The 16,303-nt window shown below is 43.5% G+C and overlaps 1 protein-coding gene, 2 non-coding genes and 1 pseudogene across 3 annotated transcripts; 1 reads left to right on the top strand and 3 right to left on the bottom strand.

Annotated features, from left to right (window-relative positions):
- Positions 1-5,489: 5,489 nt before the first annotated feature.
- LOC147937432 (small nucleolar RNA R71) lies at positions 5,490-5,596 on the bottom strand. The gene has a single exon (XR_015569760.1). It is a non-coding gene; the product is annotated as a small nucleolar RNA R71 (small nucleolar RNA).
- Positions 5,597-6,098: 502 nt separating this feature from the next.
- On the bottom strand, positions 6,099-6,205 carry LOC147937431 (small nucleolar RNA R71). The gene has a single exon (XR_015569766.1). It is a non-coding gene; the product is annotated as a small nucleolar RNA R71 (small nucleolar RNA).
- Positions 6,206-7,223: 1,018 nt separating this feature from the next.
- Positions 7,224-7,616, top strand: LOC104720707 (uncharacterized). Its single transcript, XM_010438583.1, has one exon. It carries the CDS (start codon positions 7,224-7,226, stop codon positions 7,614-7,616), a length of 393 nt encoding a protein of 130 aa, XP_010436885.1.
- Positions 7,617-11,116: 3,500 nt separating this feature from the next.
- LOC147937430 (small nucleolar RNA R71) lies at positions 11,117-11,213 on the bottom strand (annotated as a pseudogene).
- Between the last annotated feature and the right edge of the window lie 5,090 nt (positions 11,214-16,303).

Here is a 16,303-nt window from a genome sequence, read left to right as displayed (position 1 = left end):
AAGTGGTATTTTAAGGTGAGATATGGTATTGTGCTTGGGCACCAAGTTTCAAAAGCTGGTATAGAGGTTTACCGTGTAAAGACTAAAGTGATGACATGTCTTCAACTGTGAGACAGTGTGAAATCAGTGAAGATTTTTCTTGGACATGCAGGTTTCTACAGACACTTCATCAAAGATTTCAGCAGGATTACCAAACCACCTTCATCTTTTCTTTGTAAGGATGTCATGTGTGAGTTTACAAATGAATGTTGTTTAGCCTTTGAACAGATTAAGCAAGAGCTAGTGAGTGCTTTGATTGTACATCCACCGGATTGAGATTTTCCTTTTGAGGTAATGTGTGATACCAATGATTTTGCAGTTGGAGCTGTGGTGGGACATAGGAAGGTAAAAAGCTTCATGGTAGTTACTATGCAAGTAGACCACTTGATGATATTCAGAGGAATGCAACAACCAATAAAGGGTTGTCGGCGATAGTGTTCGCCTTTGAGAAGTTTCGCTCTTACTTGGTTGGATTAAAGGTGATAGTTTATACAGATCATACTACACTAAAATACTTGATGCAGAAAAAGGATGTCAAGCCAATGTTGTTAAGATGGATTCTTTTTCTTCAAGAATATGATATCGAAGTACGGGACAAGAAAGAATTGAGTAAGGAGTTGTTTACCGTCTATCGCGGATTAGGATAGATGATGACGTTCCAATCCATGATTCTCTTCCATAAGAGAATTTTTACGTCATTGATAATAGTTCTCAAGTTGATTTGGTGAAGAATCGTCGAGATTGCCGAACTACACAGTCGGTGTTGATCGACACCACCTGGCGACATAATTTCCAAGACGGACCAATGTCGAGCCACCAATCCTCATCTCAACACTAATGATCCACACAATTCCTTAGTGTTGATCGAAATTACTATCAGTGTCGGTCGACACCCGTCCTCTGCTGTTACGGTTTGTGAGATTGATGAGGATGTGGCTGCTTCCAATCAACTGTGGTATGCTGATATAGAAAATTATCTTGCTGCAGAGGTAGAACCAGACAAGTCCACAGACTATGATAAGAAGAAGTTCTTGAGAGAACTTATAAGATTATACTAGGATGAGCCATATTTATACAAGCGTTGTTCTGATGGGGTTTATAGGAGATGTCTAGTTGAGTCTGAGGTTCCAGATGTGCTATTTCATTGCCATGGGTCAGATTATGTTGGACACTTTGCCACTTTCAAAACTATGTCAAAATTTCTTCAAGCCGGGTTTTGGTGGCAGACAATGTTTAAAAATGCCCAGGAATTTTTTTTCTTGCTGTGATGCTTGTCAGAGAAAGGGACAGATTAGTAAGCGACATGAGATGCCACAAAATTTCATCCTTGAAGTTGAAGTTTTTGATTGCTGGGGCATTGCTTTTATGGGACCATTCCCTTCGTCTTCGAAGAACCAATACATTGTTATAGCTGTTAAATATGTCTCTAAGTGGGTGGAGGTAATTGCAAGTTCTAAGAATGATTCTGATGTGGTTATAAAGCTGTTATAGACCATTATTTTTCCACGGTTTGGACTTCCTCGTATTGTTATAAGTGATGGAGGTAAACATATTATTAATAGTGTTTGACAAGTTGTTGAAAAAGTAAAGAGTTCAACATCGTGTCGCTACTCCATATCATCCTCAGACTAGTGGTCAAGTAAGCAGTTTGGTTTGGGTTCGGGTAGTGTAAAATACCTTATCGGGGTTAATGTCTCAGAAAATCGGATACCTGATCATATTCGGGTAATACCTGATACCCGAAATAGATCCAAAATAACCCAAACATAATACACAACCCATTAAATCCCTAATCCCCTTTTCTTTTGTTTTTCGATTGCAGAACTTATTATAGCCTGCTTTACACACAGTTTGGGTTATTGAAACTGTTTCCATTATGTTTTAGGGACTGCATCACGATTATACTAAAAGATGTCGCAACGAGACCGGGTGCTTGATAACTCTCTAATTTACATGTTTTAAGCATCCCTTTTTGTCCATATTTTGCATTGTTTTTACCCTAACCTTAGCATTTTTAGGTCATTTACTGAAGGAATCCACATGTAGGCCATTTAGGGTGTTGCATTCTTGCATTTGCATATTTTGGATGAAAACAGGTGCTTAAGAGCCAAAAATGGGGAGAAACAAGGTCAAATTCGAGTATGTACCCGAAGGAGCTATGGAGCAGGAAGAACAATCCGAACACCAACCCAATTGAGGAGGATCTAAGAACAGAAAGAACAATCCGAGAGCCTACCCGAAGAGCAACCCAAGCTCATCCTCGTGCACCCCATCGAGCAGACCCTCGGGCAGGACTGGGAAGCTAGGGTCAATGGGTTTCCAGATATAAACCCCCCCCTCTTCTTCCACTCGCCCTAGCACGCCGCAGACCCTCAAACTAGAGAGCGAGAGCTTCTGTGAGAGATCTTGAGCGATTCAAACATTTTTTTATCTTTGTTAGGATTTATTTTACTTCTTTTTGTTATTCTTTTAGATTTCTACTCTATACTCTTCTACTCTACTTCTATTTTTAATATAATGCAATTTTCGTTTATCTATGCTTTTATGTTTTCTGCAATGAGATCTGAGTAGTGAAGTAATGTTTCTAAGGATGGGATAGAGGATTTTGTGTTCTTGATCGGTTAGGATGTCTTAGCATGGTTGTTTATGTTTTATAAATTCCCTTCTAGATTGGTGTTCTTAATGCTATCAACAGACCGAGAGATTGAGATTAGATCTAAGGTGTTTTACCATCAAGAGGTGTAGATGAAACGCTTGAATCAATCAATGCTAGAGATTCACTCACTTAGCCTAAGAGATTAGATGAGTAAGGGATTTATTGACAATAATGAATCAGTTTGTATTGCCTGCTTGGTCATGTTTCTCCAACGAGAGTTGGGAAGGGAAGTGATTAAGGTTTATTGTTTCTATCACGAGAGTGTTTTAACAAGATTTTAGAGATTCATTGTCTAGGGATTATTTGCTTGAGGCATGTAGGACATCCATATTGGTCAGGAACACTTAGGAGTCGATTACCCCATCCTTAGGAGCTTTCGTATTTAGATTGTTTACATTTGTATTCATCACTCGATCCCTTACCCGAACAGGTACATGATCACCTGCTTCGAGCATACCTTCGAACTGTTCTTGCTTTCCTTCTTTACTCGATCACTCCACCCGATCTTGTACTCGAATGCTTGCATTGAGTGCTTAGGTCGTGTGGTTATTGTTTATTTATTTTCTTTTAATCATTTTAAGATTGTTAGATCAACCCCATTTATTGCTTGGCTTGACTTGCATAGTTCTGATCATATCTCATCTGCTAGCATAACAACCAGTTGGATTGATAACCCTTTGTACTACAACTGCATAGGTAATTGATACCCTAGGTGAAAATCCTGTTATCAGTGCTTTTGCAAATGGTCGGATGATTCCGGTGGAATGGTCGTTCGTAATTGATTATCATCAAGTCCGGTGACGGTTCATAAGATATTGAAGTTTCGTGAATACTGTGATATCGATGGGACAGAGGAGCAGATAGAACAGGTCAAGTACTTTCTAGACACCATGCCGAATCTTGAACAAGTGACATTTTACTACAATACACCAGATGACGAAGATGTGATGGAAGTAAGCAAGCAACTTCGGAAGCTCCGTTACGGAGCCTCCGTAGAGTAGCTTCAGCCAAATGCAATGTCAAAATAATCTCAAATAACCTCAACTACTCATCTAGTACTATGTCGACTAAACGGGGTAGAAGATCTTTTACCGGTTTCAAAAATATTAGATAACCTCAGTTTCTATAGTTACTTCGTCCGTTTGTTCTTCCTCTGGTTACTCTTTTCTTTGCTATTTTTGTTTTTGTGTTTTCGGTTTGTTCTTCTTTTAATGACTTGGGTTGAATGCTTTCGACTACTGAGAATGCTAATCATCTTTTGTATGCCTGTCTTCGTCTATAATCTATTGAAGAAAATTAGCATTAGCTCATCATTCTCTTGAAATGGATCATAGTTTTTGTACAAATTTTTTTCTGCGAGAATGATGTGGCGAGCTAAGCTGAAAGCGAAATTTTTATCAAGAAACAGAAAAAATGATGACATCTTTTGAACAAGAGACAGAGCAAATAGTGACATCTCTTGATCAAGAAACAGAGCAAAAGAGAACAAAAATTACATCTTTAGATTACATCTTTGTATTGCCTGCTTTGTCAAGTTTCTCCAACGAGAGTTGGGTAGGGAAGTGATTAAGGTTGATTGTTTCTATCACGAGAGTGTTTTAACAAGATTTTAGAGATTCATTGTCTAGGGATTATTTGCTTGAGGCATGTAGGACATCCATATTGGTCAGGAACACTTAGGAGTCGATTACCCCATCATTAGGAGCTTTTGTATTTAGATTGTTTACATTTGTATTCATCACTTGATCCCTTACCCAAACAGGTACACGATCACCTGCTTCGAGCTGTTCTTGCTTTCCATCTTTACTCGATCACTCCACCCGATCATGTACTTGAATGCTTGCATCGATTGCTTAGGTCATGTGGTTATTGTTTATTTATTTTCTTTTAATCATTTTAGGATTGTTAGATCAACCCTATTTATTGCTTGGCTTGACTTGCATAGTTCTGATCATATCTCATCTGCTAGCATAACAATCATTTGGATTGATAACCCTTTGTACTACAACTACATAGGGAAATGATACCCTGGGTGAAAATCCTGTTACCAATTTGGCGCCGTTGCCATTTGGTTGAATTTAATTTGCTACGTTTAGGATTTCAGCACTTGCTAGATCAAGTTCTATAATTTACTTTGGTTGGTTACTGACTTGTTTACTTTCGTATTTGTTTGTCTTGCATTTCAGGTACAACCCGAGTACTCACCCGACCCATCACTCGATCACCAGGATCGGGTTGACCCTCGTGTACTCACTCGGTCAACCGTATGTGCATGCAAACACGATCCAAAGGTAGCCCCCACTTGAGTCCTCTCATTGACAACATCGACAGACCTAGGCTACTACGTCAACAACAAGTCCAGCAACCATAACCAGCAACAATTGAGGAGGAGATGAATAATCAAAATGGTTCACAAGCTCCTCAAGAGAGGACCAACATAGAAGCAGGAGATGCTCGATCTACACACACTCAAAGACATGGCATTGTGCCACCTGCTGTCTAGAACAACAACTTTGAGATCAAGAGTAGTCTCATCCAGATGATACAAAGCAATAAGTTGCACGGATTGCAAATGGAGGACCCGTTGGATCATCTCGATGAGTTTGTTAGGCTATGTAGCCTAACCAAGTTCAATGGAGTAAGTGAAGATGGATTCAAGCTCAGGTTTTTCCCATTCTCTTTGGGAGACAAAGCACACATCTGGGAGAAATCACTCCCCAACGAGTCCATCACCACCTGGGAAGCATGCAAGAAGGTGTTTCTAGCCAAATTCTTCTCCAACCCCAGAACTGCAAGGCTGCGAAATGATATCTCCAGCTTTGTTCAGAAGAGAAATGAGACGTTCAGCGAAGCTTGGGAACGTTTCAAGGGATACACTACCAGATGCCCTCATGATGGTTTCAGCAATGCTTCATTGCTAAGTACACTATACCGAGGAGTGGTCCCAAATATACGGATGTTGCTGGATACCGCAAGCAATGGAAACTTCCTCAACAAGGATGTCGACGAAGGTTGGGATCTAGTGGAGAACTTGGCTCAATCTGATGGGCATTACAATGAGGAGTACGATCGCACTAAGCGATCCACTGGAGAGGAAGATGCCAAGTACAAGATGGATAAACTCATGAACCAGCAGCAGCATGTCCATGCCATTTCAGAGGAGGAGAAATTTCTGCAACAAGATGGGGAGACTACTTGGTTGGCAGACATGAACTACATCAACAACCACGGAGGTCCCAAAGTAGGGCACATTGCCTACATCCGCAATAATCAGTTTTTCCCATTCTCTTTGGGAGACAAAGCAAACATCTGGGAGAAATCACTCCCCAAGGAGTCCATCACCACCTGGGAAGCATGCAAGAAGGTGTTTCTAGCCAAATTCTTCTCCAACTCCAGAACTACAAGGCTGCAAAATGATATCTCCAGCTTTGTTCAGAAGAGCAATGAGACGTTCAGCGAAGCTTGGGAACGTTTCAAGGGATGCACTACCAGATGCCCTCATGATGGTTTCAGCAATGCTTCATTGCTAAGTACACTATACCGAGGAGTGGTCCCAAATATACGGATGTTGTTGGACACCGCAAGCAATGGAAACTTCCTCAACAAGGATGTCGACGAAGGTTGGGATCTAGTGGAGAACTTGGCTCAATCTGATGGGCATTACAATGAGGAGTACGATCGCACTGAGTGATCCAATGGAGAGGAAGATGCCAAGTACAAGATGGATAAACTCATGAACCAGCAGCAGCATGTCCATGCCATTTCAGAGGAGGAGAAATTTCTGCAACAAGATGGGGAGACTACTTGGTTGGCAGACGTGAACTACATCAACAACCACGGAGGTCACAAAGTAGGGCACATTGCCTACATCCTCAATAATCAGTTTCTCAACCCAACCATTCCACACACTTCCTCATCCCTCGATTTGATCTCGATGATGCACCAAGTCTTGTCCACTCAAAAAACTGAGGCGGTGCAAATCAATACATGATTTGATGACCTTGCAAGACGGTTATCGACCAATTATCATCAACTCCACCACATATTTGATGTTTTAAGCTCTCGTATTCAGCTGTTCACAGATAAATCGGTTTCGACTTCAACGAGTCAAGAGTCTGCACTCGCGATAGCACTACGGAGTGGACGCAATTTACCACCTCGGGAGGCACCACCTACCATTCTTGTGGACAGCAATGATTTAGATGGGGAGGATCTCCGTGAGCCGCTCACTCCTACTCACCCACCAAACCATCCCACAAATCAAATCGATGATCGGGTTGACATTCCGTAATCTCACCACCCCACTCGGACTGATGATTGGGTTGACGTTCCGTAATCTCACCACCCATAGACAAACCAGGAGGAGAAAAACAGAAAGAGAGACGTATCATCCCTCCACCTTACAAGCCACCCTTGCCATTTCCTAGACGGTTTCGCAAGGAACTTCTTGAGAAGTACAAAGCATTGTTCGAAAAACAGATGCAGTAAATCGAGCTCCGCATACCTCCCTACCAGAAGTTCCTGAAGGATGCAGGTGATAGAACAGATCAAGAAAGTCAAAGGAATGGTCATACTCAATCACGAGTGCAGTGTCATAATCCAAAGGACTGCTGCACCTAAGAAACTGAGCGATCTGGGGTCGTTCACATTACCTTGCTCGATTGGCCCTTTGAAGTTCGGAAGATGTCTCTGCGATTTGGGGGCATCAGTTAGCTTAATGCCTCTAACTGTAGCCAAACGCCTTGGGTTTGAGAAATTCAAACCCACTGATATACAACTAGTTCTCGTAGACCGAACTACAAGGTTGCCAAGTGGAGTGTTGGAAGACATGTCGGTCAAGGTAGGATCGGTAGACGTACCAACCGACTTCGTGGTTTTGGAAATGGATGTTGAACCAAGGGATCCGCTTATATTCGGATGACCATTTTTAGCCACCGCAGAAGCAATGATAGATGTGAAGAACGGGAAGCTTGATTTGAACCTCGGGGAAGACCTCACTATGCAATTTGATATTCGGAAAACTATGAAAAGCCCACAATCGCGAGATAAACTTTTTGGATAGAGGAACTAAAAAAACTGCGTGAGGAGACGTTTGAGGAAGTAAAAATCGGGGACTGTTTACAAACAGCGCTAACAAAAGATAGCGAGGAGGGATTCATACACCAAGAAACGGAGCTCTATAAGGAATTGCTCAATACCTATCGGGAAGTCATCGAACCGGAGTTAAGTGAAGATTTGGGGGAGGGTGAAGAGGAGAAGATGATGATGGACAACCAAAGCTTGAGCAACTCGGTAGTTACCTCATGCGTCATGTTGTGCAGCTGCTCAACACCAGACCACCAGGTCACCAACCCGATCACTACCACGACCAACACATTGAGCAAGGTGATCGAGCATCACTCCGAATCCCACCTACAAGCCTCCGATGACTGGTCCGAGTCAAAGGCGCCCAAAGTAGAACTCAAACCTCTCTTGTCTGGGCTAAGGTACGCTTTCTTGGGACCTAACTCAACTTATCCGGTTATCGTTAATTCTAGCTTTCTTGAAAAAGAGCTGAAATTTCTCTGCACTCAGTTGAGAAATTATAGAGGGGCAATAGGCTACACTCTAGACGACATATAGGGTATATCCCATGATCTCTGCACCCACCGGATAAACCTAGAGGATGAATCGTACTCCAGTGTAGAACCTCAGCGCCGGCTAAACTCGAACCTGAAGGAAGTGGTGAAAAAGGAAATTCTGAAGTTGCTCGATGCTGGAGTTATCTACCCCATCTCTGACAGCACTTGGGTGTCCCCGGTGCACTGCGTTCCGAAGAAAGGAGGAATCATCGTCGTCATAAAAAAGAAAGATGAGCTAATTCCCACGAGGACTATAACAGGTCATCGAATGTGTATTGACTATAGGAAGCTTAATGCAACCTCTAGGAAAGACCACTTTCCTCTGCCTTTCATAGACCAGATACTGGAAAGGCTCTCTAACCACCCCTACTACTGTGTCCTCGACGGGCACCGACCAGGAGAAAATGAAGTTTACCTGCCCTTTTGGTACATTTGCCTACAAGAGGATGCCCTTCGGTTTGTACAACGCTCCTGCAACCTTCCAAAGATGCATGACGTCCATCTTCTCAGATTTAATTGAAGAGATGGTGGAGGTCTTCATGGATGACTTTTCAGTATATGGAGCCTCTTTCTCATCCTGTCTTTCAAACCTCTGTAAGGTGCTCAAAAGGTGCGTAGAAACCAATTGATAACTCTCTAATTTACATGTTTTTAACATCCTTTTTTGTCCACATTTTGCATTGTTCATACCCTTAACTTTTAGGAATTCACTTTTAGGCCATTTAGGGTGTTGTATTTTTGCATTTGCATATTTTCGATGAAAACAGGTGCTTAAGAACCTCAAATGGGAAAAAACAAGGACAAACCCGAGCATGTACCCGAAGGAGCCATCAAGCTGGAAGAAAAAGTCTGAACCCCAACACGATCGAGGAGGATCCAAGAGCATGAAGAACAACCCAAGAATCTACCCGAGGACGAAGTCGACCACATCCTCGTGTACCACATCGTGTAGACCCTCGTGCAGGACTGGGAAGCTAGGTCAAAGGGGTTTCCATATATAAACCCCTCCTCCTCTTCCTCGCAAAGGAGCACGCCGCAGACCCTCAAACCAGAGAGCGAGAGCTTCTGTGAGAGAACTGAGCGACTCAAACACTTTTCCCTTTTGTTTTGGATTTTATTTCAAAACTTTTAATCATTTTCTTTAGATTTCTTTCTTGTACTCTTATCCCTCTAATTTATCGTTTAATATAATGCAATTTTCCTTCATATTTGTTGTTTTGTTTCTTGCTATGATTTCCGAGTAGTGAAGTAAATTTTCTAGGGATGGGATAGATGATTTTGTATTCTTGATCGGTTAGGATGTCTTAGTTGATTGAATATGTTTAATACATTTCCTTCTAGATTGGTGTTCTTAATGCTGTCAACAAACCGAAAGGGTGAGATTAGATCTAAGGTGTTTTACCACCGAGAGGTGTAGATGAGATGCTTGAATCAACCAATGCTAGAGGTTTACTCACTTAGCCTAAGAGATTAGATGAGTAAGGGGTTTACTGACAATAATGAATCGGATCTTAATGCCTGCTTGGTCATGTTTCTCCAACGAGAGTTGGGTAAGGGAGTGATCAAGGTTGATTGTTTCTATCACGAGAGTATTTTAACAAGATTTTAGAGATTCATTGTCTAGGAAATATTTGCTTGAGCCATGTAAGGCATCTGTACTGGTTAGGAACACTTAGGATTCGATTACCCCATCCTTAGAAACTTTCGTATTTTAATTGCTTGCATTTCATTCATCACTCGATCTCTTACCCAAACAGGTACACGATACCCTGCATCGAGTAACCCCTCGAGTTGTTCATATTTCATTTGCCTACTCGATCACCACCACCCGATCCTGTACTCGAATGCTTGCATCGAGTGCTTAGGTCGTGTGGTTCTTTGTTTAAACTCTTTTCTTTTATTATTTTAGGATTGTTAGATAAAACCCATAATTGCTTGGCTTGACTTGCATTTTTCTGATTGCATCCTTCCTGCTAGCATAAACAACCATTTGGATTGATAACCCTTTGTACTACAGCTGCATAGGGAATTGATACCCTGGGTGAAAAACCTATTATCAATTTGGTGTCGTTGCCATTTGGTTGATTTTATTTTGCTACGTTTAGGATTTCAGCACTTGCTAGATCAAGTTCTTTTGTTTATATTGGTTCGGAGTCTGACTTGTTTGCTTTCGTTCTTGTTTCTTTACAATCTTAGGTACAACCCGAGCACCCACCCAACCCGTCACTCGATCGCCTGGATCGAGTAGACCCTCGTGTACACACTTGGTTCCTTTCCTGGCATGCAAACACGATCCAAAGGTAGCCAGAACCTGAGTCCTTTCATTGATAACATCGACAGACCAAGGCTACTCAGACAACAACAAGTTCAACCGCAACCAGCAATCATTGAGGAGACAATGAACAATCAAAACTGTCCACCAGCTCCTCAATCAAGGACCAACATAGGAGCAGGAGATGCTCCATCTACTCACACTCAAAGGAATGGCATTGTGCCACCTGCTGTCCAGAACAACAATTTTGAGATCAAGAGTAGTCTCATCCAGATGATACAGAGTAATAAGTTTCATGGATTGCCAATAGAGGACCCATTGGATCATCTGGATGAATTTGATATGCTCTGTAGCCTCACAAAGATAAATGGAGTTAGTGAGGACGGATTCAAACTCAGGCTTTTCCCATTCTCTTTGGGAGACAAAGCACACATCTGGGAGAAATCACTGCCCAAGGAATCCATTACCACTTGGGAAGCGTGCAAGAAGGCATTCCTGGCCAAATTCTTTTCCAACTCCAGAACCGCAAGGCTGCGAAATGACATTTCCAGCTTTGTTCAGAAGAACAATAAAACGTTCAGTGAACGTTTCAAGGGATACACTACAGATGTCCTCATCATGGTTTCAGCAATGCTTCATTGCTGAGTACACTTTACAGAGGAGTGGTCCCCAAGATACGGATGTTGCTGGACACCGCAAGCAATGGTAATTCCTCAACAAGGATGTTGATGAAGGTTGGGACCTAGTGGAGAACTTGGCTCAATCTGATGGCAATTACAATGAGGAATATGATCGCTCTGTGCGATCTACGGGAGAGGAAGATGCCAATTACAAGAGGGACATGAAAGTCCTCATTGACAAGCTCGACAAGCTCCTCAACCAGCAGCAGCATGTTCATGCAATATCAGAGGAAGAGCAGTTTTTACAACAAGATGGGGAGAATGTACAAATAGAGGATGTTCACTACATCAACAATCAGGGAGGTTACAACAAAGGGTACAACAACTACAAGCCCAATCCGAATCTGTCTTCTCGGAACCCAAATGTTGCCAATCCTCAGGACCAAACTTACCCATCTGCGGTTCAAGGGAACCAGGTACAACAGAAGCCTTTCGTCCAGTACAATTAAGGCTATGTACCTAAGCAGCAGTACTCTGGCAACTACAACCAACCACCTGGATTTCAACAACCTCAAGGTCCGCAAAACCAATCACAAGAATCTGAGTTACGCGGCCTACTTCAGCAAATGATTCAGAATCAGGCTTCAGCATCTATGGACATCGCAAAACGGTTCGTAGAGATGAGCAACAAGATCGACTCAGTATACAATGATTTGAACACAAAGTACGAATCGCTCAATACTAAGGTTAGATACCTAAAAGGCCACCACAACAACCAACCGGCTCCAAAGATCAACCAACTCCCAGGAAAAGCAGTTCAAAACCCTAAGGATTACGTCACTGCCCAAGCCATCTTCCTTGATGATGACTATGAGGATTACCTCACTGAGGACAGTGATGTTCAAGATGGGGAGGATAGGTATCACTCAATGATAAATGAGGTCAAGTACTACATATCCGAGTATGAACCCAAGCCTTCACCCGAGGAGACTGATCGAGTTGATGATGAAGCACTGGTTGGGGGATCACAAATCGAAGAACCACCCGAAGCAGAACCCGATGACCTACCCGATGAGGGTGATCGGATGATTCATCAAGTAGATGTTGAAACGAGAGGTCAGCCTCAACCACCTGTAGCAGCAGAAGGGGAACTAGAGGAAAGGTTCAATGCTGCACTTGACATCCAACTGGAGGCGCTTGCAGAGCTTATGGCCAAGCGTAGAACTCCACCTCCTAAGCTTCTTCCACCACACGAATTTCTAGAGGAATCCGCCAAGGAGGCAGCTCGGCTGGAGAATGAGGTTAAGGAGGCTGTCAAGGATATTGGGTTTGAAATTCTCAGTAGTGGATTGTGCTTAGATCCTGAGCTGCAAATCGAGAAAAAATTAGAGGATCTTGGCTCCTTTACTTTGCCATGCTCGATAGGACTCCGAATTTTCAAGAATTGCTTGTGCGACCTTGGAGTTTCAGTTAGAATTATGCCACTGTCAGTTGCCAACAAGATGGGATTCACCATTTTTAAACCAAGTAGTCTGTATTTGGTTCTAGCTGATAGAACAGTCAGACATCCTATTGGGAACCTAGAAGACTTGCCACTCAGGATTGGAAGGGTGGAAGTTCCTACTGATTTCATGATCCTTGATATGGACAAGGAACCAGACGATCCACTAATTCTAGGAAAGCCATTCTTGGCAACAGTAGGCGTTGTGATTGAGGTGAAGAAAGGAAAGATCAGAATTGAGCATAGTGAGCACTTCAAGATGGAGTTTGATGTGAAAAAGGGGATTAAGAGGCCGACCATTGATGGTCAAGCTTTTTCCGCTACAACAAAGCAGAGAAAAGTCAAACATCTTGTGGAAGTCAACACCGCATTTGCCTTGGAACCTGGACAAAACCTGGAGAATCAGCTGAACCAGCCTGCTACAGTGGAGAGGATTCCAGAACCTCTCCCTGAAAGAACCCATGCTTAAGGAGCATGAAGAGTCAAGCTTAGTGACTCTAAACAAGCTCACTTGGGAGGAAGTCCCAAAGGTATCTTTTAATTCTAGTTTATTTGTTTTATTTATTTTTCTCTTTTTGCAAATTTAAAAAAAAAATGGAAAAGTTAGAAAGGAAAATTGAGAAACCTGAGGGTCAACCCGACACCGTACTCGACGCGCCTGATCGTGTCCCTGCTCGGGTGGCGAGTGGAGTCCGAACTCCACAAGCAAGCCCATTCTCGGCGAAGCCCAACCACCAACCCTACCTTATTTAAGGGTTTCGAAACCCTTCTCCCTCATTATCATCGATAAGTCTTCTCTCAACCCTAAAGCTTTAAGTTTCCATAGCTTCTACTCTCTCTTGATCTCAAGTCTCATTCGATTTCTTTGGGAACTAACCTTATTAACCTCGAGGCTTAGCTTTTTCTTCTCAAGGATTCAAACATGAAGATCAACCTCCGCCGCTGCTACAACCGGAGTTGATACCGCTGAACCTCGAGTGTCACAAGGGAGAGGAAACGTTCTGCATTCCCAACTGTAGGCTGGACGTTTTACTTCCACAACCCGATGCTCAAGCCGATCCGTCACCCGATCCGGTGCTCGAGCAACCGATCGAGTAGACCACCGAGTTCGCTCACCGAGTCCAATGGCGAGTGCTATTGGCCGATCTCCTCGGCGTAAGGACATGTCTACGTCCGAAAGAACGCTTACCGACCCCATGGAGGTCGATTCGGATGCTGGTGGAGAAGAGCAAGGGGAGATCCAAACCTCTCGATCAAGGAGCAGAGCTGCGGTTGCAAGAGGGAAGAGACCGGCTTCAGAAAAGGCTGAGAAGGTAGCTGAGAGAGCAGCTGAGGAAGAGGATCAACAAGAAGAGGAGGAGAACCAAGAGAGAGAAGAGGAGCAGAGAGAGAGAACACGCCAAGCCTCGCGGAGGCTGAAGCAAAAGCAGGTGGAGACTCCGGTAAGACTCTTGAAAGTCTTCTGAAAGATGAGCTTCGTTGGTACCCGATACCCTCATCGTGAGACCATGAAGTAGTTGGGGATCGCTAGAGATATTGAGTTCTTGTTTGACTTGTGCCAAATGGGCCAAATGATGCGATCCCACCTTGAAGCCTATGAGGAGGAGACGTCCACTTTCTCTCCATTTTGAAGCTGCACTACTTTGAGGACCACCCGACCCTGCTACCTGATGGGGGGATCGGGTTCATCACCTTCTCCGTGAGAAACAAAGAGTACCGGCTCACTTTCAAGGAGATGGAGAAGCTAAATGGTTTCAACGCTGGTAATGGAGAAGGAATGGAGGTTAGCAAGGAGGAAATGAGGTCCCTATGGCTGACAATAGGAGACAAGCTCCCCTACAAGTCCACAAGCTCCAAATCCGCTCAAATAAGGAGCCCTGTCTTGAGGTATTTTCACAAGTCCCTCGCATGCACTCTTTTAGCTAGAAAGGAGACTGACAATGTGAATGACCACGAGCTCCACCTGCTGGATGTTGCATTGTGTGGAGTTTTGGACAATGCTAGGGATGGTACACCGCTAGTTGGAGATGTCGTGGATACTAGCATGGTGTTTGTGCTGCTCGATCATTTCCTCTACCTAAAGTCATGGGCCGTTAAGAGAAGAGAAGGAGGCGGAGAGATCTCCATTGGAGGATTGGTCACACCGATCTTGGTGGCATGCGATGTGCCCTTGAAAGGAGTGGTACACAATCCGAGATGGTTAGACGTAGACTACCTCGTACTGGCGAGATTTTTGGCCTATGAGAGGCCTAACGACATGACGCTCTTCAAGTTCATCCACCCAACCGCCAGAGCCGCCCAAATGATCCTACCCAATGTAATATGCACTAAGGTTCGGCTAGGAGACAACATCGACTTTGCACCGCCTTTGGAGGAGTTGTACAACCCGGAAGAGGAGTCCGAAGCTGAGAAGAAAGAGGAAACCGCTCAAAGACAGGGAGATAGCTCGGAAGATTTCGATTTTGAGGAGTATGTGTGCTCTCAAAAGCAACCAGTTGGGGTGAGGGAAGCCCACAAGAGAATCGGATGGCTGAAGAATGAACAAGTACTTGGTGAGAAAGGTGAAGGATCTCACCGGTTCGGTGAAGACTATGGGAGGTCAGATCAAGGAGCTGCAAGACAAGGCAAGCTGTGCCTCAACTCCTAACTCGGCATACGCACCAACTTGGATGAGGAGGAGCGGACCGCTAGGACAAACTCGAGGACTGCCACCTCTAGAGCCCTACCGAGCATCATCATACGAACCCCAAGCAGAGGGAGATGTCACCCGACCAAAAGCATCGCGGAAAAGCCATTCAGACGCCTATCTGATGCCTAACCCGATGGGATACACGATGCACTACCCGATGCACCGATCGAGCACACAATCGGGTGATCACTCAGGATTTTTCCCTCCGCCTTACCAGATGCCATACCCGATGCACCCTACGAGTGGCTATACGGGTTATCATTCTGGACCTCTTCCGCCATACCCATCACACTACCCTATGCCCTACCCGATGAGCTACGTGGTACCCCCCTCGATCAATCCCTCGGATGCTGGTCCGAGTAAGTCATCCGTGCATATCACCGAGCTCTCTGACGAACAAACACCGGCACCTGCTGAAGCCGGAGACGACCCTGGATACACGTTGGCGAGTGAGGCTGCTGCAACCTCCTTCTTCACCAACCCATGAGGTACCCAATTCATCCGATCTTTGTAAATAACATTGCATTTAGTTTCTTTCATTTTGTGTGATTTTTGGAATCTCTTTCCAGCTTTTATTTACACGGAGACTGTGTAATTTAAGTTTGGGGGAGAGTCCTAGAATATTTTTAACATTATATTTTATTTTATTAATTTTCTTATTTCAAATTTTTGCATGCTAGTTTTATTCATTTGAGTCTGCATCTATGTGCATCGAAAAACCCAAAAAAAAAATAATAATAAAAGGTGTTCATGTAGTTGCATTTACATATTAGGATTGAGTCTAGTTTGTTTCATATAGGATTGTTGCATATGCATCTTAGGGGACAATGATTAAAATTACCTTGTTTAAAATCAAACCTTAAGATTGAAGCTATAGCCCTTAATCACAGTTCATTGTTGCTAGA

Source organism: Camelina sativa, chromosome 10, assembly GCF_030686135.1.
Source record: "Camelina sativa cultivar CO46 ecotype springtype chromosome 10, ASM3068613v1".
Lineage (NCBI taxonomy): Eukaryota > Viridiplantae > Streptophyta > Magnoliopsida > Brassicales > Brassicaceae > Camelina > Camelina sativa.
The sequence above is the reverse complement of the archived record's forward strand: the minus strand, read 5'-3'. Positions and strand labels throughout refer to the sequence as shown.

What these genes read in the sequence shown, in the direction of transcription:
- LOC104720707 (XM_010438583.1), top strand. Translation starts at nt 7,224, where the DNA reads ATGCAGGTGATAGAACAGATCAAGAAAGTCAAAGGAATGGTCATACTC.